At 35.4% G+C, this 23,318-nt stretch overlaps 2 protein-coding genes across 13 annotated transcripts in view; one reads left to right on the top strand and one right to left on the bottom strand.

Moving 5' to 3' along the window:
* The first annotated feature begins 3,144 nt into the window (after window positions 1-3,144).
* On the top strand, window positions 3,145-14,592 carry LOC108145266 (mediator of RNA polymerase II transcription subunit 26). The gene is made up of 6 exons (XM_017270539.2): window positions 3,145-3,308; window positions 3,563-3,681; window positions 3,742-4,606; window positions 7,426-8,106; window positions 8,167-8,238; window positions 11,292-14,592. The coding sequence occupies exons 2-6, from the start codon at window positions 3,616-3,618 to the stop codon at window positions 14,171-14,173; spliced, it is 4,566 nt and encodes a 1,521-aa protein (XP_017126028.2). The 5' UTR covers window positions 3,145-3,308; window positions 3,563-3,615; the 3' UTR covers window positions 14,174-14,592.
* Window positions 14,593-15,874: 1,282 nt separating this feature from the next.
* LOC108145265 (twitchin) overlaps window positions 15,875-23,318 on the bottom strand; it is a 57,202-nt gene continuing 49,758 nt past the window's right edge. For 10 of the 12 annotated variants that reach the window (XM_017270538.2, XM_041708647.1, XM_041708649.1 and 7 more), the window contains 8 exons: window positions 22,276-23,254; window positions 21,879-22,220; window positions 20,398-21,440; window positions 19,760-19,816; window positions 18,134-18,234; window positions 17,943-18,081; window positions 17,177-17,479; window positions 15,875-17,055 (listed from right to left, as the gene is read on the bottom strand). In XM_017270538.2, coding sequence (XP_017126027.2) covers window positions 16,421-17,055; window positions 17,177-17,479; window positions 17,943-18,081; window positions 18,134-18,234; window positions 19,760-19,816; window positions 20,398-21,440; window positions 21,879-22,220; window positions 22,276-23,254 — 3,599 coding nt within the window. In that variant the 3' untranslated portion in view covers window positions 15,875-16,420. The remainder of the gene's footprint in view (window positions 17,056-17,176; window positions 17,480-17,942; window positions 18,082-18,133; window positions 18,235-19,759; window positions 19,817-20,397; window positions 21,441-21,878; window positions 22,221-22,275; window positions 23,255-23,318) is intronic. The other 2 variants (XM_041708648.1, XM_041708655.1) reach the window with 1 other exon arrangement.

The following is a 23,318-nucleotide window of genomic DNA, read 5'->3' as shown; positions in this document are numbered from 1 at the left end:
TCGAATTGTATTTTTCTGATGGATAATTATCAACAAGTCCGTACTAGTCCAGTGGTCGGCACACTTACTAATAGTATGACAATATACATGCTCGCACTTCTTTGTGTGAGTAATTTGCTCTGCTGCTGCTCTGCCGAGTTGGCCTAAGCCCGAGTGTGCCCAAACTCTGCTAATGGCTGCCCTGCAGAACCGTTCATTACGTTTTTACTGATGATTCTTCATCAAAAAACCATCACTACTGATAAAAAGGTGAGGATTTCGCATGCAAAATAGTAATGATTTTAGTATAGGCATGTCATAGGCATTCATCATTGAGTCAAATCAACACCAATCATCAGCAAAATAGCACCCAAAATCATCGGTAAATCATTAGTATTTTGATTCATTTATTTAAGTAAGTTTTCTACTTTTTTAGCACTACTAATTATAAAAGCGAATGAATGATGGGGGTCGTTAGAACACCACAATATTTGCCGAGATAAATGACGCTGAAGTGAGGTTTTAAAAAAAAAAAAACGGTGAGTCCTGGTTGACATAATTTCAGCTTTTGTAGAGATCGGAAAACAAATAAAACAAATTCTTCATTAGTCAAGATGCCGTTATCGGGTTGAGCACTTAAAAAAACTAAAAATAACAAAACGGTAGTCAATTCTTTCTTAGGCAATTACCTTTTCAAATAATTAAAAAATACTTATTATCCAAATATTTCAGGTCCGAGCCAGACGCGAAAGAAAGTAGTATAAACAAGATATATACCAAATTTTAAGGGAATCGGTTCAGTAGAACATAAAACGACATGTCAACCACCTCAAAGTTTTGAGAAAAACGCGACTAAAGATTAGAAAACAATTATAATAACTCGGACGCCACGCCACAGAATTGGCTGTGTCTCCGATAATATTTCCAATTTTTGAATAATCATTTTAGGATCATATTTTTAAAAGTTCAAACATTCAAAAAATGCAAAAAGAAAATTGTTCAACTTTCTAGACATTCAAAATATGCAAAAAGAAAATTGTTCAACTTTCTAAACCAGAATACCCCTTAAGCGTCCAATTCAGAAGCTGGCTGTGCTCCCAGTAGATTGAAGGAAGGTCCTTTAAGATGGACGGAGTGTTGAAGCGCAGAACGCAAATCCATGAAGTTTAGACTTAAGATACAACTATTACAATAGCTTAAGAGCCCAAAAATTTTATCTTCACCGCTCACATAGAGTGGGGTCACTATCGAGGTTTTTACAGCTCTACTGTCGATATATAAATAAAATTAATTTTCGTTTTGATTTTCTTCGCCGATATCGATAGGAGACGTGCGTAAGTGTAACTAGGCTATTACATCTGTCAAACACATTAATCGTTCTATGGGATTTGTATATTGAGCGGTCAAGGTAGTTAGGTACTACAAAGTTGCTTTCCGATTTGACTGGAATACGATAGATTTTTAATTACATTCGGCGTTCATAAAACCAATTTATACCGTATTTCCACCGAGATCCATCCACCTTCCACCATCCGTTAAAGGGATGGTCCGTAAGGTTTTGCCGTTCCAAAAACTTCCCAGTTAGCCCGCCGTTAAAATTGGACGGACTAATTTATGTGATAGTTTGCCGATGTTTCTGCTGTGCAACGCTCTTTCCACGCAGTCCATCTCTGAGAAACCGTTAGGATTTTTGAAAAAAGTGAAGCTCCGGTTTCACAGAGCACACCCACCTTCCTCCTTCCGATTTCAGCTGATCTGAACAGCTGTGGCTCATCAAAACATAATCAAAGATGGTTCAACTGTTGGCTTTGCTTATGTTTTGACGAGCCCCATCTGTTTAGATCAGCTGTTATTGGAATGAGGATGTGCTCTGTGTAAATCGAAGTTTCACATTCTTCAATAATTCCAACCGTTTCCAACGGATGGACTGTGTAGAAAGAGGGCATAAGGTTATAAGCACAATTTTTTGAAAGGGGTATTTAAACTAAAAAAAAACTGATTTAAAACTACTGCTTATATTTTACTAAAATTCAGCCGGTTACGACAACTATATCATGTAGCTCAATTGAGAACAAAAAAGAAAACTTTATGAAACACATTGTAGCTTCGATGTTTTTAAATTTTTCCAAATGACTTCCGAGATAGTTTACTAATTTAAAATAACGTTTTTAACTAAATAAAAATCTGACTACGATATCACGTAACTCCTCTCAACAAAGTTTTAAAAACACATACGAAATAATAACGTTTAATAGAATTATTTAAATATGTAATAGCTGCAAGGGTGTATGCTCTTCGACTTTGACAAGCTGTTTTTTGTCTTTCTTGTTCTTAAATTTTATTATTTGATTATATCCATACCGGAATTGACGTTCGTTCTTAGTCCTAGGTCAGCCATATTATTTGATTTTGGGCTATTGCTGGCACTATGATGCTCCTGTAAGCGATATACGGTATGGTCAAAGCCAGATGAGGCATAATTGAGGTAAAGCCTGAAAAATGGCTGTAAATAGAATTCCGACCATTTGGATGTATTCAAGCTCTGCGTGTCAGGCTAGTAGACATATCTTATAGCCTGATTCGTCTAATATATATACAGATTAAGTGAAATCGGAAGATGGAGGTGGATGTGCTCTGTGAAAACCGTAGTTCCCCTTTCTTTATAAATCCTAACATTTTTTCAGGAATGGACTGCGTGGAAAAGGGCTGCACCGCAGAAACATCGGTTAACTATCGCATATATAAGTCCGCCAAAGTCCTTAAAATTTTAACGTCGGACTAACTGGGAAGTTTTTGGAATAGCAAAACCTTATGGACCATATACGATATAGGACATTATTTAAGAGTTCCGATAATCATTTAACAATTAGCCTATACTTCTGAATAGTTAATAGTACTTCTGAAATAGTTAAGTAGTGTCAGAAAATTCTGCATTCGTCACTGTGACTTTTTATAGACTGTGATGGTGTTGTTTTGATGGTGTATGGTGGCTCTGTGGGAACACCGTCCATCAAATATCCCAACCGTTTCGCTTGGATGGGCTTTGTGGGACTAGGCTATTACCCGAAATGCAATCGCAGTGTGAGCGTGCCTTAAATATCGGTTGTACAACTTCCCAAACGTGAAAATATATCGATATCTATACATATCGATTTGCTCTCATCCAAGTGCAGCTGTCAATGGTGAAAATGGCGAATTGTGATGGAGTCGGGGAATTGATGATAACTTATTAATTTTCTTAATTTTGTGGCCAATATAAACATTTCCGTATTCAAGGAAGTGCCCCGAGGAAACACAAATTTCATAATTAAGTTGTGTACCTATTATTTGTAAGCATAATGTTTAGCCATGATATGTCGTGCATTTGTGTGCGTGTTTTTCAGACATTCTTTGCGTACAATAATTTCATTATAATTTTTCAATCTTAAACACTTGAAAAGACCGGTTCGTTGTGTCTTTTTCTCGTCAATATAGTTTAGATATTTCCAAAAATTGTAATTCGAAAAACCACACAAAAATACAAAAAAAAAATCTAGCTTTCACAACATATGTACACTTTATTTCATGTTAACAATTTGGTTAGTACTCGCCGTTTCTTGGATCTGGATCAGGGGCTTTGCAATACGGAAGACATAAATGAACCAAAACCAAATCCAACAACTTACCACTCACCTATCTCAGGCACTTGATCAGAACTACGATGTAAGACAATACCATGTCCATGTACACTTAAATTGGTTCATATCTGAACGATGTTTTCAGGTCGTCAATATGGATGCAGTGCTTTCTGTTATATGTGCATTGGAAGGCACAACAATTACCAAGGAGCAGCTGGAGGCCACCAGACTGGCCAAATACATAAATCAACTCAGACGAAGGACCAAGAATGAGCACCTTGCTCGACGTGCAAAATCCTTGCTGAAAAAGTGGCGAGAAATGGTGGGAATTCAGCAACCGGCTACTGAAAATATGCAACATCCCAGTCAAGTCCCTTCCCTGCCCACTCAGCCATCGTCAGATTTTGTGAAGTCCACCGCAACAGAACCAGACAGCCACTTAAGCGAGTCAGTAGGACATTTTCCGTTCTCCCAATCACTGCCATCGCAGCAACATTTTTCTGACGTGCATTCAAATGCCGATCCTTCCGAGCCTCCGCCCTTAGGTGTCCACACCCAGCTTCACAAAAACTTCTCAAATCTTCTGTATAACTGCGAGCGCGATGAAAACAACTCTACGACGTCAGTGCACAATCGTAAGGAGCGGCGACAATCGCAGCCTACTATAGGTAGGCACAAGGGATCTCCTCAGGCGCTCATCGTCGAGCAGTCGTTGAACTCCGTTTTCAACTTGACCGATGTTAGTACTGAGAAGATAAACGAAGCCTCAGTTGTCATTGACATTGTATCGGATTCTGATGAAAATGACAACCACTGTGCGTCGAAAGAAGATAAGTCAAATTTGTCTGTCCCTGTGCCTCTTGCTGTACCAACCACACCAAGTTCTCGACAGAAAAAAATAAAAAGAGAAAAAAAAAATAAGGATAGAGACGTCCAAATCACACAAAACTTAAGATTTGGCACAAAAGGAAGCGACGGTTCGCTACAAACGGCCCTTGCAGCCGATTCAGGTATGATACATTTGAACTTGCATATTCCTGTAAACTCGAAAGAATTTTAACTGTTCTGTGTCGCAGTGACTTCATAATACTTTGCAAAATCGTAAATAAAAGTCATTTTAAAGTTAATTATATGCTAAACAAAATTTTATTTCAGTTTTTCTTTTATAATATTGTAAGGGTGATTATTAACAATTAAAAAAAAATTTCAGCATGAAACATATCGAAAGACAACTAAAGCAAAACAAACAGCAACACTCAGTTTTCAATTAATTATTTGCAAAATGCAAACTTCGGTTGAACTTGTAACGTAAACTTTTTTTTCGGTTAAATTTTTGATTCCAATGCCAACTGCCTACCTCTAATTGCGGATTATCACCAATCTTTTTTAGAGTTGATTGGGTGAATCCGATTCTCTTTTTCTGCACGATTAATGTAATATATTTTCCTAATTTAAAATCAAAAATGTCTGCAAACTACTTTGCCTGATTGCCTTATAATAGTTCTAGTAAACCAATTGTTAAAGTTTTCATAAACTTAGGGGATTGCGATAAATTGAGCACTTGCCCTAACCAAAACCGTAATGAAAATAAGAGATAATAATATATTTTTTGTTAATAAATATTAAACTTAAAAAGTAATTAAAATTACATTTACCATTCTGCAAAGAATAAGTTGACAAATTGTACACAGTACATTGGCTTACAGCTTATAAAAACTGAACATAATATATTTTCAAAATAATTTAAATTTTTTAATGATTAAATTTTTTTTATTCGATAAATTTTTAACAAGAAAGATGCATTCCTCGGCTTGCCGAAGTTAATACACTCTTACATCTATTAAAAAATTTAAATATTCTTTAAAACGTCTAAATTTCGATTAAAACGCGTATATTTAAAAGCATTGAAGCTATGACGATTTTCAGCTCAATTTTTTGATCGTTCATATGACAACTATATTATGATTTTTATAAAATTAAAAGCGTAATTCTGAATTAAAAAAAGCTACATGTCCAAATAAATTTTTTGAAAATATTAAAAATAGAAAAGTTACATTTTTATACCCTTGCAGAGGGTATTATAATTTCAGAAGGAAGTTTACAACGCAGTGAATTAGACATTTTTTATAGGATCACAAGTATATATAATCTTGATTAGCATCACTATGAGAGTCGATCTAGCCATGTCCGTCTGTCCGTTCGTTTCTACTCAAACTAGTCTCTCAGTTTTAATGTTATCTGCATGAAACTTTCCCATAAGTTGTCTTTCTATTGCAGGTAGTATATAAATCGAAACGAGCCGGCTTTATCATATAGCTCCCACAGGAACAATCGGAAAAATAAACGAAAAAAAAATTATAACTCTGTTTTTTTTAATTTTTTTTGGTTACATATTATAGAATTACGATTTAAATTTCATTAAGATCGGCCGACTATAGCATATAGCTCCCACGGAAGCAATAAAAAATAAAAAATAATATGTGAAAAAAATGAAACTTTTCTAATTTTAAATTTGTCTTTAAAATTTTATTTATTTAATTTAAAAATTTGAGTGTTACGCTTTTAATTTTATTAAAATCAGACGACGCTTTCATTTAGTTGAGCTTAAAAGCTTCATAGCTTCAATGTTTTTAATCAAAAACTTCATCAGCTTTAAAATGCATATAAATTTTTTTTCTGACAATCCGGTAACGAGTTCTGATCTTCACTGCAAACCATCTTTTTTTCAAGGCGCCCCGGAAGATTCTCGGTCACCGGCTTATTATACCCTTGCAGTGAAGGAGACATTTCCGACCCTATAAAGTATATATGTATATTCTTGATCAGCATCACTAGGAGAGTCGATATAGTCATATCCGTCTGTCCATTCTCCGTCTATCCGTCCGTTTCTACGCAAACTAGTCTCTCAGTTTTAAAGCTATCTGCATGAAACTTTCCCAAAAGTTGTCTTTCTATTGCAGGTAGTAAGTCGGAACGAGCCGGATCGGACGACTATATCATATAGCTTCCATAGGAACAATCGAAAAAATAAATAAAAAAAATTATAACTTTGCGGTTTTTTAATTTTTTTTTAGTTCTTCGACACATAGTATTGGTTAATTATTTCAGAATTACGGTTTAAATTTCATCAAAATTGGACGACTATATCATATAGCTCCCATAGAATTAATAAAAATATATTAAATAACTATATAATAATTGAGCTGCAAATCATCATACCTTAATGTTTTTAGCTTACGCAAGTAAATCATAATTTTAATGTTTTAAAAAATATTTAATTTTTGCAATTGCTGCAAGGGTATATAAACTTCAGCTTGCCGAAGTTTGCTTTCTTTCTTGTTTAATTTTTTTTAGTTCTTCGACACATAGTAATGGTTAAATATTTCCGATTTACGGTTGAAATTTCATCAAAATCGGACGACTATATCATATAGCTCCCATAGAAATAATAAAAATATATAAAATAACTATATAATAATTGAGCTGCAAATCATCATAGCTTAATGTTTTTAGTTTACGCAAGCAAATCATAATTTTAATGTTTTAAAAAATATTTAATTTTTGCAATAGCTGCAAGGGTATATGAACTTGTATAACAATATATAATTTAATTTAAAAAAACAACATTATAGATGTCGCCGCAAAAAAATCATAGAAATATGTGTTTTTCACTACCCTATAAGAATGTTTTCGTTTAAAATATATTGACTGATATTAAGCATGTTCACCATTTAAGTGGCTTTCTGCTTAATACCTTTTAGTTTAGTTTAATAAACAATTGTTACTAGAATGCTCTGATTTATATATTTCTTTTTTTTTTCGTTTACAGAAATTTTTTCACTTTCGAACAGTTCGATGAGCTCAATTTTATCTGGAGAAGCTACATTAGGTAATTCGCAGCATAAAACTAAATTGAGTTCCAGCGATTTGACATTTACCGGCAGATTCAAATCAGTCAATCAATTAGATTTTTTAAATCAGACTAATTCCGGATTTTTGTCCGGACCCAACAGTGTGTTGCGAAGCAACGATTCTGGGAAACAAAAATTTGATGAATATAATGCTTACGACTCAAGTGCATCATGTAGCCGTCTATCTCCTTCAACTATCGAGGAGGTGAGGAAATCTGAAAATGTAATTGATACGCGGTTGCACAATTTAAGTGCAAGTCAGATGCCTATGACTTCTGTCGGTGTAGGGTATGATCCAAATAGTAGGCCTGAGTATTTGGAAAACTCTTCTCATTCTCAAATTCCAAAGAGACGTGGAAGAAAGAAAGGATCAAAAGGTGTGGACGCTATTATTGCCAAGGAGTCATCTAGCTTGTCTCAACAAATTTTGTTTGGTGGCTCAACTGTTAAAAAGGTAAAGACTACAAAAGAACTCTTTAATGAAATTCAGAGCAGAAAATTAAGTGTTTCCATGCAATCATCAACGAGTAATCTTTCAAATTCGTCTACAAATCGAGAACTGTCTACTCGTGCAACTAGACCAACATCATCTTGTTCAGGTTTGTGTTCAAATATCACTCAATTATTTTTTTAACTAGTAAATATTTTAATGCTTCCAGACACTTCAATACATTCTCCACAAATTTTGGAAACGTTTTCGGGAAATGCTACTTTAACAAACAAAGTAGAAGGTGAGTACAAAAGCCGATATACTTTTACGGTCTCCAATGACTCTCATGTACCCTGAGATATTAATTGTTAGACAATAATACTATGCAGCAAATAATTTGATTGCGAACTTTGGTTTCCTGACGCTATACTTATCGACAACGGGACCATTGAGTTCAAAAAAGAAATTTTTACTTATTTTTGACTGTATCTTTTGGGAGTGCTAAAAAAGAAAAAAATTAATTTTGGAATTACCCCAAAAAAAGTTTATTATTGAAAAACGTTATAATGGTATCCGTTACCCGTTTTTTTCACGGTTTTTTTTGTTGTTCCATTGATCATTGACTTTACCCCACATAGTTTATATTATTCATCTGGTTCAATAGCCGCGTCAATCTAGCCATGTCCGTCAGACTGTCCGTTCGTATGAATGCCGAAATCTCGAAAGCTCTTTAAGGCAGCGATTTGGAAGTAAGGATGCAGATTCTAGTTATGCCAGCGAAGCGCAAGAATATTTCAAAACTCGCCACGCCACTCTAACGCCAACAAATAGCTCTATACATTTATTTTATTTTTATACACTTGAAGATGGTATTAAAACTTCAGCCAAAAGTTCTACAAGCCGAAGTTGATATACCATTGCAGCTATTACAAAAATTAAATATTTTTTAATACATCCAAATTTTGAATTATATGCGTATAAGTTTCAAAACATTGAAGCTAAGATGGTTTTCAACTCAATTATTCGATTCCTCGTATATCGATATCGTTTTCCGATTTGAATACAACTAATGTTCAAAAGAATTTTTAAACGGACATAGCTAGATCGACTCTCCTTGTGAGACTGATCAATAATATAAAAGAAGAGACGTTGTTTGGGATCAACTTTATAAAATGTATTATCCCTAACTCTTTCGGGTCAAGGCTGTATTTAATGGATTACAATTGTTTATAACTATTTGGGCGCAAGTGGTACCTTACAGAGTGTAAATCAGACTAACTTAAACCTTGTCGCGGCAGCAACTCCAGACTTTTCTCGGGCGTCCTTGCATTTTTCCGACAACGATCACTCGTCGCAGGCGTGTTGGAGTTGGGTAGCCCCGGCATTAGCCCCGGGAAGCGGTGTCAGCTAATTTGACCTTGCGGTGGCTCACACACCGCAATTTGGCAGTTTTTTTGCATTTGGGTTGCGCGTCCTAACGCGGCAAAGAAATAGGCTAAGTCGATTCTGGTGAGCCGTAATGTTTACCAAAGTCATTGATGAGATTGCGGGTTTTTTTTTCTTGAGCTTTCCAGTTGGTTAACGTACCAGGTTCCTTTGATTGATAGGCTATTAGAGTGGGTTTCGTACCTTGTCGTCGATCTATTGCGGTAACCGGACCGAAATGACCAGGTAGGGTGCAGCATTGCGCAGTGACCCCAGCACCCATTTGCTGTGCGCTCGTGTCGCCTTGTAGTTTTTTGCAGAAGGTAACGCCTACTGTGGCCATACAGCTTCCGATGGTATATGTTAGTGATTGTTCGTTATGTATGCTTGCTGCAACAGTATCTGGGGTATCTTCCAAAGCATTTATATTTTACCGAGTAAATGAGTTAATCTTTAACTCCATATGAATAATTTCGGAGTCTTTTAAGGAACGCAGACAATGGCAAGTAGCTCTCTTTCGTTTGTTGCGAAGCTTTTTTGATTATCGCGTAACGTGCGATGATCAATGGGGCGTCCCGCCTGCGATAGTAGGGGGTCGGAAATGTTTCCCTTTACTGCGTTCCAAGCTTCTGACTGAAATGAGTTTACAAATTGAAATACAATAGTATTAATATAAGTGGTGGGCTGTGGATACACATAGCAAAAGTTAACTGTTAACCTTATACAGTTTTAGATTTCTTTAAATATGACTATTATTATTATTGTTATTATTATTAATATTATTAATATTATTATTATTATTATTATTATTATTATTATTATTATTATTATTATTATTATTATTATTTTTATTTTTATTATTTTTATTAAATAATAAAAATAAGTTCTTCATACAAATAGTTAGGCTCCTTAATATTTTTAATTTTATGAAGAAGCGATAATGACCTAAGTTTAATCCAGTCGGACAGGCGGATATCAAATATATTATTATTATATTATTTCTTACAAATATCTAGCAACAATATTAAATACAACATAAAGCTTTTTTTTATTTGGAGCACCACTATTACCAAATATTTCAATACCATAAAACGAAACCTTTGCAATTAAAAGCCGGCATTTTTCTGGTTTGCAGGACTGGGTATAACTAAGAGCTCTAATCCAGCCATATATTTTACCTACAGCCTGAGTGATATAGTCATTCCATTTTAAACTTTAATTAAAAGTTATACCTAATTATTTACCTTTTCCACAAATTTAATGGTTTCATTTCCTACTTTAAGTGATTGATTTTACTTATAAATAAAACTAATTATAAAATAATAAGAAAATTTGTATTCGGCATGCAAATAAATAAGGTTGTGAAATAAATTAACTATCTGAAAAACTGAAAACTAAACTCAGCCCTAAAACCAGTTTGTTTAAAATCAAATTATTTCAATGTTTATTTCTTAAGTTTTATTACTTACTGCTGTGGTCCCGCGACGCTTAAATTTAACATTCCCCTTACTTTTTGCCCACAGCAGTATATTACGTGAACTATTTATGTCCAACCAGTTGAGATAAATATACGTTTTAATACCCAAAAACCAGCACATTTTAAACTATTAAAAGAAAAACAAAGGTTTTTCCGAACATTTATCAGCTGGCAAGGATTGAGCCTGCAGAGCAACTAGCCACTTAGAATAGGCTCAAAGCAGTTTCCATTGAATCGGTTTGGTATCCAGATAAAGAGGATTTGAACTTTTATTTAGCTAAAAAAAAAAATACTCAGAAAATATTTATTTATCATGCTGAAAATTAAACTAAAGGTATTGGTTGGATTGGCTTAGATTTTAAATAGAAAAAGTCTGCAGCCATACTTGTCAAATAACAAACGACAATTTCATATAGCTGTTTTTTAATTATCGAACACTTTTTACTTTACAGATCCTGCGAATACGGATAGTGATACTGTCACGTCAGAACCATCTCACGATAGTAATAAATCACACGAAATTAAGGAATGTACTTCTGTGGATAGCAATAGCAATTCTATTCAGACCTTACCTTTAGAAAAAAATTCGGATAACTTGATGCCGAAAAATTTAAATGATATTACTACTCAACTTATGCACCTGATTCACAGCTTAAGCAGCCCAATGAGTGAAAGTGAAATTGAGAAAATATACCAATCTCAAATAGTACCGTGTACTTGCATAGTTATCGAAGAAGTTCAAAGTACTTTAGGAGAGTCAATTGTAGCATCAGATATTGATACGAACGATCTAAAAGGTAGTTTTGATCATAAAGATAATATTTGCAGTCACAAGAATGTAGAAAAATTGCTACCGGAAGAACGTTTGGACAACGATGAAGTTGGTGACACTCAACCAAAACCAGTAAAGTCCATATTTGATCTAGATTTCGATGATAACGACGATCCTTTGTATTCTATTATGGATGAAATTCGAAAACCAATGATAAAGATTGAGGAAACAAAAAAAAGGAACTCTGATAGCAAAAATTTATTGGTTGTTGTCTCTACAAATAATGTTTCGCTAAATTTGGTAAATGCTAGCGCCGATGCTCAACCGGATAATTCTAATCAAGAAATTGAGAGCAGTGGACCCCACAATGTTAGTATTCCTGTTTTTACAGTTCGCGAAGATCCCGATTGCGTAGCAAAAGAAAGATTTTATGTTCAAACCAACAAAGTGACAAATTTTCACATAAATGCGTTGCATAATTTCTATATACCAAACATAAACGGAAATTGGGATAGTGTTGACTCATCTCAATTTGAAAATAACTTTCTCCATATCTTGGAGTCATACACAGTGACTAACGGAGCTGATGTTGTTCCAAAATATGGACTTCTTACATCAGATCGAATAAAAAAAGATTTAAGTTCTTTAAAATTTATTAAACCCTTTAAAGCGAAACCTTTTAAATCTTTTATATCACCATTTCTTGGCGTTGCAAAGTGTTTACCAACATGTCGACGTGCCAGACACTCGGCTAAAGAGGGGCCTAACTCATCGTCTACTGCTGATGCTACTACGAAAAGAGTTATGAGTCCCGAAAATATCATAGAATATAAATTTAATAGTTCCAGCCCGCTTAAGGTAAACATTGATGATCCGATTTCTGGTATGAACAGCCATAATGAAAACCACGTGCCAATGCAAGTCAATTCTAACATCAAAAAATCACCATTATCAAAATCATTATTTGATTCGAGCTCTGTTAATGCTTTCAGCTATGATTTATTAAAACTGGCTAATGAAGAAAACCAGGTTGGAGATGCTGAAGCAAGCGATAAAAACAGTGATCAGGAATATAAGGAAGACAGCCCCTATAGTGCTAGTACTTCTAGCAGTTGTAGCTATTCCAGTTTAAAGGAAACCCAAGACTCCATAAATGAAAAGCTGCGAAATCAGGCAATCGACAGAAAACTAGAAACAACTCAAAGAATCGGAAAAACATATGTAGGGGATGTTACGAAAAAGAAGAAACGAGTACGCAATGAATTTAATGGATCAGTTAAACGGATTAGGATTGCTTTGAATGGAACCTTTTCAAATCTGAGTAGTAACAATAACAGTAGTGATAGTGACAACGGGGTAGATAATGATGATGAGAACGAATTCGCAAACAGCAATAACGAAGAGTACGCAGTTGTTCAACGCTCAATAGCTGATGGTGGAGCTTGCAGCAATCATATTGTATTGACAATAAAAAAAACTCCAAGTAAAATTAACTCTCCAGCAAACTCAATGACTGCAGTTTCACCAAAAACAGCATTAGAAAGGGGGAACGTAAAAAACTCGATTCCCAACTCTAATCTGGAAGATGCGTTTAAATCACAAAGTACAACTGAAATTCCACTGAAAAATGGCAATTTAATATCGAAAACAAGAAAGTTTACACCTCGACTCAGGCATAACCGCTATCGCCGTACAAGTCGAAAACACGATAAAACTCAAATTAAAGCTTTTGATTTAGAACTTAAAAATTGTTTCCATTTAAAACCAAAGGCAACCGATCCCTCTTCGGATACAAAGCTTCATCATAAACTGTTCTTTCCCCATGAATTGTGCAGGGAAAACGCTGCGGGTAGGAAAGAAAGGATATTTAATTATAGCAGTAGCAGCAGTTCTAGTTATGACGATGATAGCGAAGTGGAAAATACCTCCTTGGAGGGGGAAGTGGAAGCGACAAAACTTTCAACACTTGATATATATAATTTAAAAATTGAGACTGAAACGAGTGCCGAAGCATCGATTTCGGAAGTGAAATTTGAAAGCGATGAAGATTCATGTTTAACTTTGTTAACCGATGGCGATTCCGATGACCAAGAAGTAATTCAAGAAATTTCCGATTCTGTCGATGACCTAAACGATTTTCAAAACAACAACATGCTGCAATCTTTTAATTCAATATATGATGAGCTTCTGCCAATGAAACCGAAGCCTGCTGACAGTATGGAATCATCCCCGCCCCTAGAATCTCTCGAATCACTAAGAAACAAGAATTCTGATGTTAGTAATAGATGTTGTAACAATAACAATTTAGGTGTAGACTTAACTTATGAATGCAGTAACATTAGTCGGAAACCTATTGATTCTGCAGAGTCAACGACTAAATTGCCATTGCTTGGCGTTGAGTGCCGTACTGGCATTCGAGCATCCTCCGGTGCTGCACCTACCAGAATATCTGATATGAACTTAAACAGGATTCAAACATTTAAGGAATGGCATCAAGTTCTCCAGTTAAAATCCTACAACAATGAGCCCTTAATCGTTCTGCCTTACGTTTTGCTTGAATAAATTCAAAGTTTCGCTCACGCTGTGTGATAGCATTTCCAAAACAAAAAAAAAAAAAAGAAAATGTAAAAGCGTGTGTCAAAGTAAATACCTTTAAAAAATTATTATCAATTTAATTCTAATGTGTTGTGTTGTGCATAATTAGTCAGTTTTGATTAGATCACAGCACTGTTGGTTAATTGTATGTTTGCCAGGATAAAAAATATATTAATATAAGAAGAAATAGTTGCGTTCGCAACATGAATTTTTGTAACATTCTACTGTTAAAACAATTTTATATGTTTTTACTTCAAAAATTTCAGTAAATATTTTAATATAAGTAATGAAAACTAATGTAAAAAATAACTGTAAATAAACTAGATATACATTAAATAAGTTTCTTAATAAATTTATTTTAAAAATTTAATTTTTTATAAATCGCAGATATTTTGTGGATTACCACTTCTTTTAGCTCATAATTCATGGACCATAGCCGATTTGAAATTAAATAAGGGGTGACAAGTTATTTACATGTTTGTAAAATTTTTATTTTCGGAAATTAAATTAAATTGTTACACTTACTCTCTTTATTTCTTTACACTTCGCTTATTTGTTTTTCTCCACACAATACTGAAAAAATTCGTGAAGTCAGTTATTATTTAAACAATACTCCAGCTGAATAAGATATACAAAATAAAGTACATTTTATTCCGAATCGTATCCGGGCCGGGAGGTGGAAACGTGACTTCTGGGAGGAACTTACTGAGATGGACCTGAATTCGTTGGCCAAATGATCATGACCAAACTGGATGCGTATTCGTACACCACACGAATTGGGTCAAACCGAGCTCTTACGGATCCACCATAACTACCAAGAGTATCTACCAGAACACTTACCCTGATATTCCTCCTTGTTGATGTTCCCTCGAAGTTCGTCGGAACGCACGCAAGTCGCTGGTCTGGGGTTGTGTCACCGTTTATATAGGCGCCGTTAGTGTGACCAGTGCGAGCGATGGTGATAATCCCGCCTCGATAGCTTGTTATCGGGTGACGGTTTGGCGATGACTATCGACTATCAAGATCTCCGCTGAATAAGTGTGACCAGTTGTCCATTGTCTTGGAATGTTCTGTTTGGTTTTTATTTCTGTTTTAAGTTTTATATTGTTGTGACGGTGGGTCGTCACACAATTCTAAACTTTGATTCCCTGGACATGCTTGCCAAAGCGCACGCGACGGCAACCGCACTGAGAGGGCCTGGTTATCCTGGACCAATGGGACAGTCTATTAAACTAAGCACTTTTACCAACTTACCCAACACAGCTGATTACGTCACCCCATTCTTACACTTATCTAAACTATACAAGGTTTTCATCCCGTCACGTCCAGATTGGGAAAATCTCCCACACCAAGTGGAGAATGCCATCAACATTTGTACGGACGGTCCAAGCTGAACAACCAAACGGGAGGTGGTGTCGGTGCACTAACAGGACACTGCCTAATAGGCAACCATGCGCGAAGGCTAAGAGTCCAAAACCACGACCACGACAGATAGACGAGGAGGAAACAAGACACAGGTTTGTGCCCAGCGCACAACCACAAAAGATTTTTGTCCACTATGATTTAATTAAAAGGACAGTTGAAATGGGTCACATGTTATCATCGGTATTCTCAAAATCTATTATTTTCCAGTTCCCCATTTGTTCTGTAAATTAATTTGGTTAATAATTTGGTTATTACTTTTATTTAAAAAATATTACATTTATTTTTATGTCAATTACTGCCCGCATGCTTCACATTTGTCTTTATATTTCGTAAGTTATACAGAACTCTGTTTGAGAACTAGAATTTTCAACTACTTGAGTGGCCCATGAGTTTAAGATGTTTTTTTGAGGATGCCAAAGGTCACTCAAGCAGCGGAGGGCTCCTAGTTTTCGATCAGTATCTGTGAGTTCACTTCCATTTTTAAAAATGTGAAGGTAGTCAATTATATTACATTTTTCTTAGACATTATTTGTTTGATAAATAGTATTTCTACATGTAATACGTGAATTATGTGAGTGCATGTGAATCTGAGTTTGCAGGACTATGAACGATATGGTTGAAATGCATAAACTTTACATATATTTATATACATAAACGCTTATGTATATGTAAAGATGTTTGAATGATGAAAGCGACTTTTCATGAGCAGTCTAAATTTTAGCATACTCTTAATACATAGGTGTATAATAGATATGCAGGGTTTATAAATTTGGTTCGATAGAGTTCGGCTTAGCATTCGGCGTTTTGAACGTTAACTGAGAATGCGCATATGCTTTCGCCCTTTTTGGCTACCGCTTTAGCCTGGTATTGTCCAACATCGTCCATGTTACATTTCGCAACTGTAAAAGCGTATCGGCTGCCATCCTTGGTAAATGAGTATCGTGAAAGAGTTTCGTCGATGGGCTTGCCATCCTTCACCCAAACCAAGTTAAGGATCTCCGAATCTAGTTCGCATTCGAATGTGGTACTCTCTCCTTCCAGTACAGAAACTGATATGGGGAACTTTACAAAGGCCGGGTGCTTAGGCTCGTCTCCAGGCACTGTTACATTAATTGTGCAAGTACTGAAGGATTCGCCCACATCATTGAAGGCCTCGCAAGTGTAGGTGCCGCCATCTTCAGGGAAAATCTCGGCGATTTGCAAGCGATATATATTGGCCTCGTTAGTGTACTGGAAGTCCTTGCTCGGCTTTATCTCTTTGTTGTTGTGCAACCAGACTACATCGAAGTGTTCGGCTCCAATAATGCGACAGGCCAAAGTAACTGAGTCGCCATCCTTAACAAATCTCGACTCCAGGTGACTAACTATTTTCGGCGCTTTGTCGCCGGCAATCACTTGTCGTTTGGTAGAGCTCTTATCCAGCGCTAAAATCATATACAAAAATATGAATTATTTTATTTGCTTTATTTGGAAATGTTCAAATTCTAAGCTAAAACTTAACAGTCAGGATAGACAAAAAAAGTATTTTTAGGGAAATCTACTTACGCTTTATTGTTAGCTTGGCCTTCGTTTCCACAGCACAAATGGAATTTGTGGCCGTACAAGTGAACACTCCCTCGTCTTCCGGAAAAACTTCGTTGATGGTTAAAGTTGCAATACCGTTCTTATACTTTAAGTCCATTATATCAGAAGATGAAATAGACTTTCCGTTCTTTGACCAAGTAATTTGGGGCTCTGGATCGCCTTTTACATGGCAGGTAAGTATTAACTGCTCGCCATCACGAATAGCAAGATCGTGAAGGGGCTTTGTAAACTCCGGTTTGCACATTAATGAATCATCGGGGGGAACTAAGTTTATAAAGGATAAGTAGCTTGTTAAGGTTATACATGTATAAACATATTTATATATTTTTATAAAAAAAGGTTCACATTTAAAAATAAAATAAAATATATAATTTCGTGTGTTAGGATTTCGAAAAAATAAAATATTTTTATACCCATGCAGAGGGTAATGTTATTTAAGACATCTGCGATCTTATACAGTATATATAGGATTGTGATTTGTGATTTAAGTATTTTTTATAGGAGCCTTAAGAAATATTTAATTTTTTCAATCGCTGCAAAGGTATTTAAAATTCGGCTTTTTAGGGAATTTTTTGACATTTATATTATTTAGTTGCAAAATCCTGATATACGTGTTTAGTTATTTACCGAAGAGTATATTGAAAAAATAAGGTCTCTTAAAAATGTGACTTTGCATAGATGATCGGTTTGTAAAGGAATGTTCCATATGTATATAAGAAATACGTACGTATAAGTTCTTTTGTTGCACTTCGTGATCTAGATGGGCTTCCAGGGGCCTGTAAACTATTAGATGCATACTTCTTTTTGCCTGAAATGCTATTCTGTGTGCTTGAAGAACTTGAGTTGGACGCAGTGGTTGTGGCGGCCTATAATTGCCCAATCAATATAGAATTAACTTATTTAATTTTAAGTACTTGCCTTAGACTCCGATGTGTTCGGTATTAAAGTTGAGGTGAACTGACGGGATGTAACGATAGGCGGAGGAGCGGGCTTAATTGGCTGCTCTATGTATTTCCTATCTGTTTTAGGAAATATAAACAAAAATGTATTATTGAGGGTCATGCATTGAAGGCATATTATTGTTAATCCGATTTTAGAAAATATATTATGGGTTTCCACGTTAAACAAGACACAAAATATAGGGTAAACTTTCGAAAAAAAAATCGAAATAAGTGAAATAGAACGGTCCCGTATTCACCATCGATTCAAATGTCACCCTTAAAAAAGGCGTAAGATATAAAACATTTATTTTTATTTTTTAAATCGTTAAAGTGCTGTTCATTTAATTTTCAAATATTTATTTTTATTATTATTTAACTTTTATAAATCACTTTAAGCATTGTAAATAATTTATTAAAAACCATTGCCGAACTTAACAACACAATTTTCGACAAAGCAGGTGCAGTCTCTTCCAAATAACTTCTATAAATTAACTTCAAATTAGCTAGGTCCTTAAAGGGTAAAAAAAATGGGTGGTACGTTTTACAAGGAATGAGTGTTAAAAAAGTTACCCTCATGTCTTTAATGATTAATGGTTAGACTTTGTGTACTATTCTATAAATATAAGAAATTTGACAACAGTTTTAAACGACAAATTTTCTTAGTGTCGTATAGTTTTGATGTGTATTTGTCTGTTATTTTCTAAACACAATGCGCTGCGGAAAAAGTTGTATTTATTGGGATTATTGGTACAATAGGAATATAATTATTAAGTTGGATTGAGAAAGCTACGTGTTAGTACTTATATTTCGAATCGAGTGAAGTGTTTTCTAATTATGTGATAAACCAATTGTTACAGTTTAATAATATAAAAATAAGTGTTTAATTATTAGCTGGGAGTGACTTGTATACAGATACTGCCTTTCTTTGCTGCTGTTTTGTTCCATAGTTAATTCCGTCCTGTCGATAATAATGTTTAACTTAGCGCCAAGAAGATGAAATTCCTGTTCTTTTATGATTAGATCTAATAGCCTACCTACTGTACCGTTATAAAATCAGCAAATTAAAGTAAATTAAGCTGCTCGAATTCATACGCTCGCATATAATGCCTACTGAGTAGTTTTTACCGCTATCCGCCTAGATATCAATTCGGACAATTTTTTTAAATGTACCTTGAAGAAATGGTTTCCATGCGCATTATTAGCCAAATCGATTAGGAAAAGTCCGTTCGTTAGTCTTTATAATTAAAACTTTGAGATCAAGAGTAAGGAAGGTTTGTACGTAGGCTTATATGAACCTCACCTAAATCTTCTTGGCTTTTATTAGCATACCATTTATTTATTATATGTTTAAAAAACTGTGGTTAAAACGTATTCTTTTTGTAGAGAGCTATAGTAACCAATTAAGCAAAAAATCAAAATCGGAACGAAAAAGTGTAAGAAAGCCCCATTTTTAATTAAATATTCTAATATGGAACCAAAAGTCTGAAGTCTGAACGTTTTTTCTTGTTTTTTTTTTTATTTAAAAATGTTCAATTTAGGTATTAAAAGCATGCTGAAGGTAAATATGTATTTATATTTTTTTTCACTAGTTGTTATCATTTACCTCCTGAGTAAAGGAAATTGTGGGCAAGTTGAGCCTGCTCAGGCGTAACCCATTCTCCTGGGAAAAGTCGAATTTTTAAATGTAGTATTGCAATAGGTAAGCACGTATTTAAATATAGACCATATTAACACAATATACTTAAATAATGGATTAACCTTCTTAATTGATATGTCTGATTCTTAGCCCTTACATGACCAAAAATTGTTGTCTTAACAAAAACAGTTTTCTTGAATCAAACTTTAGTATTTGTTAAAAGCGATAAAAAATGAATAATTGTTTAATCAATTTTAAATATAATGGAAAAGACGGTCAAATAAAAGGAAAACCGTTAATGAATGTATGAGATAAGCTTCTGAGTTTAAGTCCGAACGATTTATGACATTTATGAGCAAGAATTTAACTCAAATTGGTCCAAAATTTAGAGGAGCAAAATAAGAAAGAGTAATAAGACGAAATAAGAACATTTATACCAATAAAGCAGTGTTAATTGTAGAAACAATATTGGACATAAAGTATGAAAGTATAGAAAAAAGAGAAGTAATTTGATACTTTAATAAATACACTAGTTCATATCAATATCCTGCTATATATCTATACATATTATTACTGTGACAATTGTGACAATTTTTTGAGTTTACCTTCAACAATCACGACACACTCGGTTTCATCTGTTCCGTGACAGTTCGTTGCCTTACAGCTGTATTTTCCTGAGTCGGATGGCTTGCAGTCAATGATTTCCATAGTGACAACTCCGTCAGAGTGGGTCATCGCATACTCGTATTTGCTTAGCTCACGGCCATCCTTGTACCACTTAACAGTTGGCACTGGCTTGCCACTTAAGCAACAAAGCAGTTTGCATGTGTCGCGGGCCTGCATGACGCGTGGCCGCAAAAGGAATGTGAAACTGGGCGCCGTCTCTGACTCTTCCTGCCAGAAGGTGTACGGCAAAGGTTCACGTCTGCGAACCGGAGTTGATTCCGTTCGATACCTGGGCTGTTCTTTTGGTAAAGGCTGAACATTCAGGAAAACGACTTCTTCTCTGGAGCCATAGTGATTCTCAGCACGGATAATATATTCTCCTCGGTCGTCTAACTTTACTCGGTTGATTATGAAGTAATAGTCATCCCCAGTGTATCGTTTCATAAACTTAACACTCTGCCGCAACTCAGTGTTATTATGTGACCAGGTAAGAGTAGGAGTGGCAATTGCAATGCAACGGCAGTAGAACTTCACGCTTTGGCCCTCATAGCAGAATTGCGACGATGGTCGGATCACAAAGCGTGGTGCTGCCTGTCGCCGATCGAAAACGGCATCGTGAATCTTATATTTTTCCATTAACAACTTTCTCAGAGATGAGTATTCCGAAAGCCGTCCGATTGGTAACAGATATCTCTCAAAGTCTTCATACTTCTTTCTCAGTTTTTCACGGTAGGCCAGGTAACGGTTGCGGTTAATTGCTTGTGTCATGCCCCTGTGATCTCCAGTGAGCCAAGGATGCAGAAGACATTCGTGTGCAGTCATTCGCTTCTCTTTGTTTGCAACAAGCAATTTCCTTATAAAATCTTTGCCTTCTTCAGATATGAATTTAAATGATTCGACGTCGAAATCCCAATCGCAGGCCTTAACGTTCTTGAGTGTTTGAACATCATTATCACCAGCGAATGGTGATAAGCCGCTCAACCTAAAACAAAGGAAGATTTAAAGTTTTGACATGGTAAAACATCATCATTTCCGTCCGTGTGTATAAACAAAATTTTAAGTTACTTTTTTTTTTTAAGAAAGTTATTTTTACTTGGAGTTAAGTTATTTTCTTGTAAAACCCTTGCAGAGGGTATTATAATTTTGAACATAAGTTTGCATTGCAGTGAAAGGGAAATTTTGGACTTTTTATACAAATATACTACGTAAACATTCGGACAATGATATCGTACTGCTGCTATAGTAAAGATGTAAAAAACATACAATTCGAAACATTATCTTTTTAAAGAATATTTCACTTTTTTTACTAGTTTTTTCTTGCATAAAATCTTCGAATTACCGAAGTTTGTTTCCTTTATTGTTTTTAACAATAAGGTTTTTAGTTATCGGAAAAAAGTATTGATGTTATTTATGAACTTACAGAACATAAGCCAGTACTCCTGTAGCCCACATATCGGTATAAAAACCCACGGGCTCCCTGTTAACGATTTCCGGTGCAGCAAACTCGGCTGTTCCGGTTGTAATTTTGACAACTTCATTTGGGTCTAGACGTGTCGCCAATCCAAAGTCAATAAGCTTAACATTTGTGCTTGAACGAGTTTGACACATAATATTCTCTGGCTTTATATCCAAGTGAATAATATTCTTTTCGTGCATGTGCCTGATGCCTTCGCAAATTTGCCTCATATAGTTTATAACTTCAGCTTCCGTCATCACGTAGCCCTCGGCAGTAATGCGTTCAAAAAGTTCACCACCAGATAAGCTAAAAGAATTTCGTTTATATTAAAATTATGAAAGAATTGAAAAGATTCACTTACAATTCCAGTATCAGAACCATTTCATCATCGTCCTCGAAAGCATCGTGCAAGTTAATAAGCTTTTGATGATGTAGCTGATTCATTATGTCAATTTCTCGGCGAATCAGGTCTTTCTCGACTGAATGTGATACGGGAATAAATTTAGCAGCGAAAATATTTCCAGTGCTTCTCTCACGACAGCGGTGCACCACTCCAAAGGCACCAGTACCGATTTCTTCAAGGATATCATACTTATCGTACACACTTTGTTGAGATATTTCAACGGGTTGTGGGACAAACTTGGAGTAAATGTCAAACACATAGGAATCGTAGTCTTTAATTGGGCCATCTGCTTTGCCGCGCACCTTTTTGCCAGCTGCATCCACCTCCCATTTACGTTCTGCCGGTTTCTTTTTAATAGACTCTTTAGTCTTGATTAGTGTACTAGTGTCAGAAGGTTCAGAGCGCCCATAGACATTATCAGCAAAAATACGAAAATCGTACTCTTTTCCTGAAGTCAAACCACTCACTGCCATAGACGTAAACCTAGTATTTCCAACCCGTATCCATGAAGATAATGGGTGCTCTCGTCGCTCTACGTAATAATTCGTTATGTCACTGCCGCCGTCCCAGACAGGTGCTTTCCAACTAAGAGACAACGAATCAGTTCCAATACTTTCAATGAGAGGGAATCTTGGCGGATCTGGGCGATCACTAATTTGCACTTGTATTATTGCTGTATCCGAACCCAGTTCATTCTCAGCGGTAATTCTATAAGGTCCAGAGTCCAAACGGGATCCATCACGAATAATAAGAACAGCATGTCTCTCCTTGACCTCCACACTGTAGTGGCCACCGGACTCGATATTCTCACCTTCTCTAACCCAGTGAATACGTGGTTTTGGGAAGCCAGTAAAGGGTATTTTGATAACAACATTTTCACCCTTATCGAAGTAGGCCGTGTCTCTAAATCTTGGTGGAACATTTAACTTTGGAGCAGCTATTAAAAAAAATTTTAAATTCAATAAGGTCACAAAATTGAAAAACAAATTTGATTTGGAAAA

The sequence above is a fragment of the Drosophila elegans genome, unplaced genomic scaffold (assembly GCF_018152505.1).
Source record: "Drosophila elegans isolate 14027-0461.03 unplaced genomic scaffold, ASM1815250v1 contig_349, whole genome shotgun sequence".
NCBI lineage: Eukaryota > Metazoa > Arthropoda > Insecta > Diptera > Drosophilidae > Drosophila > Drosophila elegans.
Note: the sequence above shows the minus strand (reverse complement) of the source record. Positions and strands in the feature narration are given on the sequence as shown.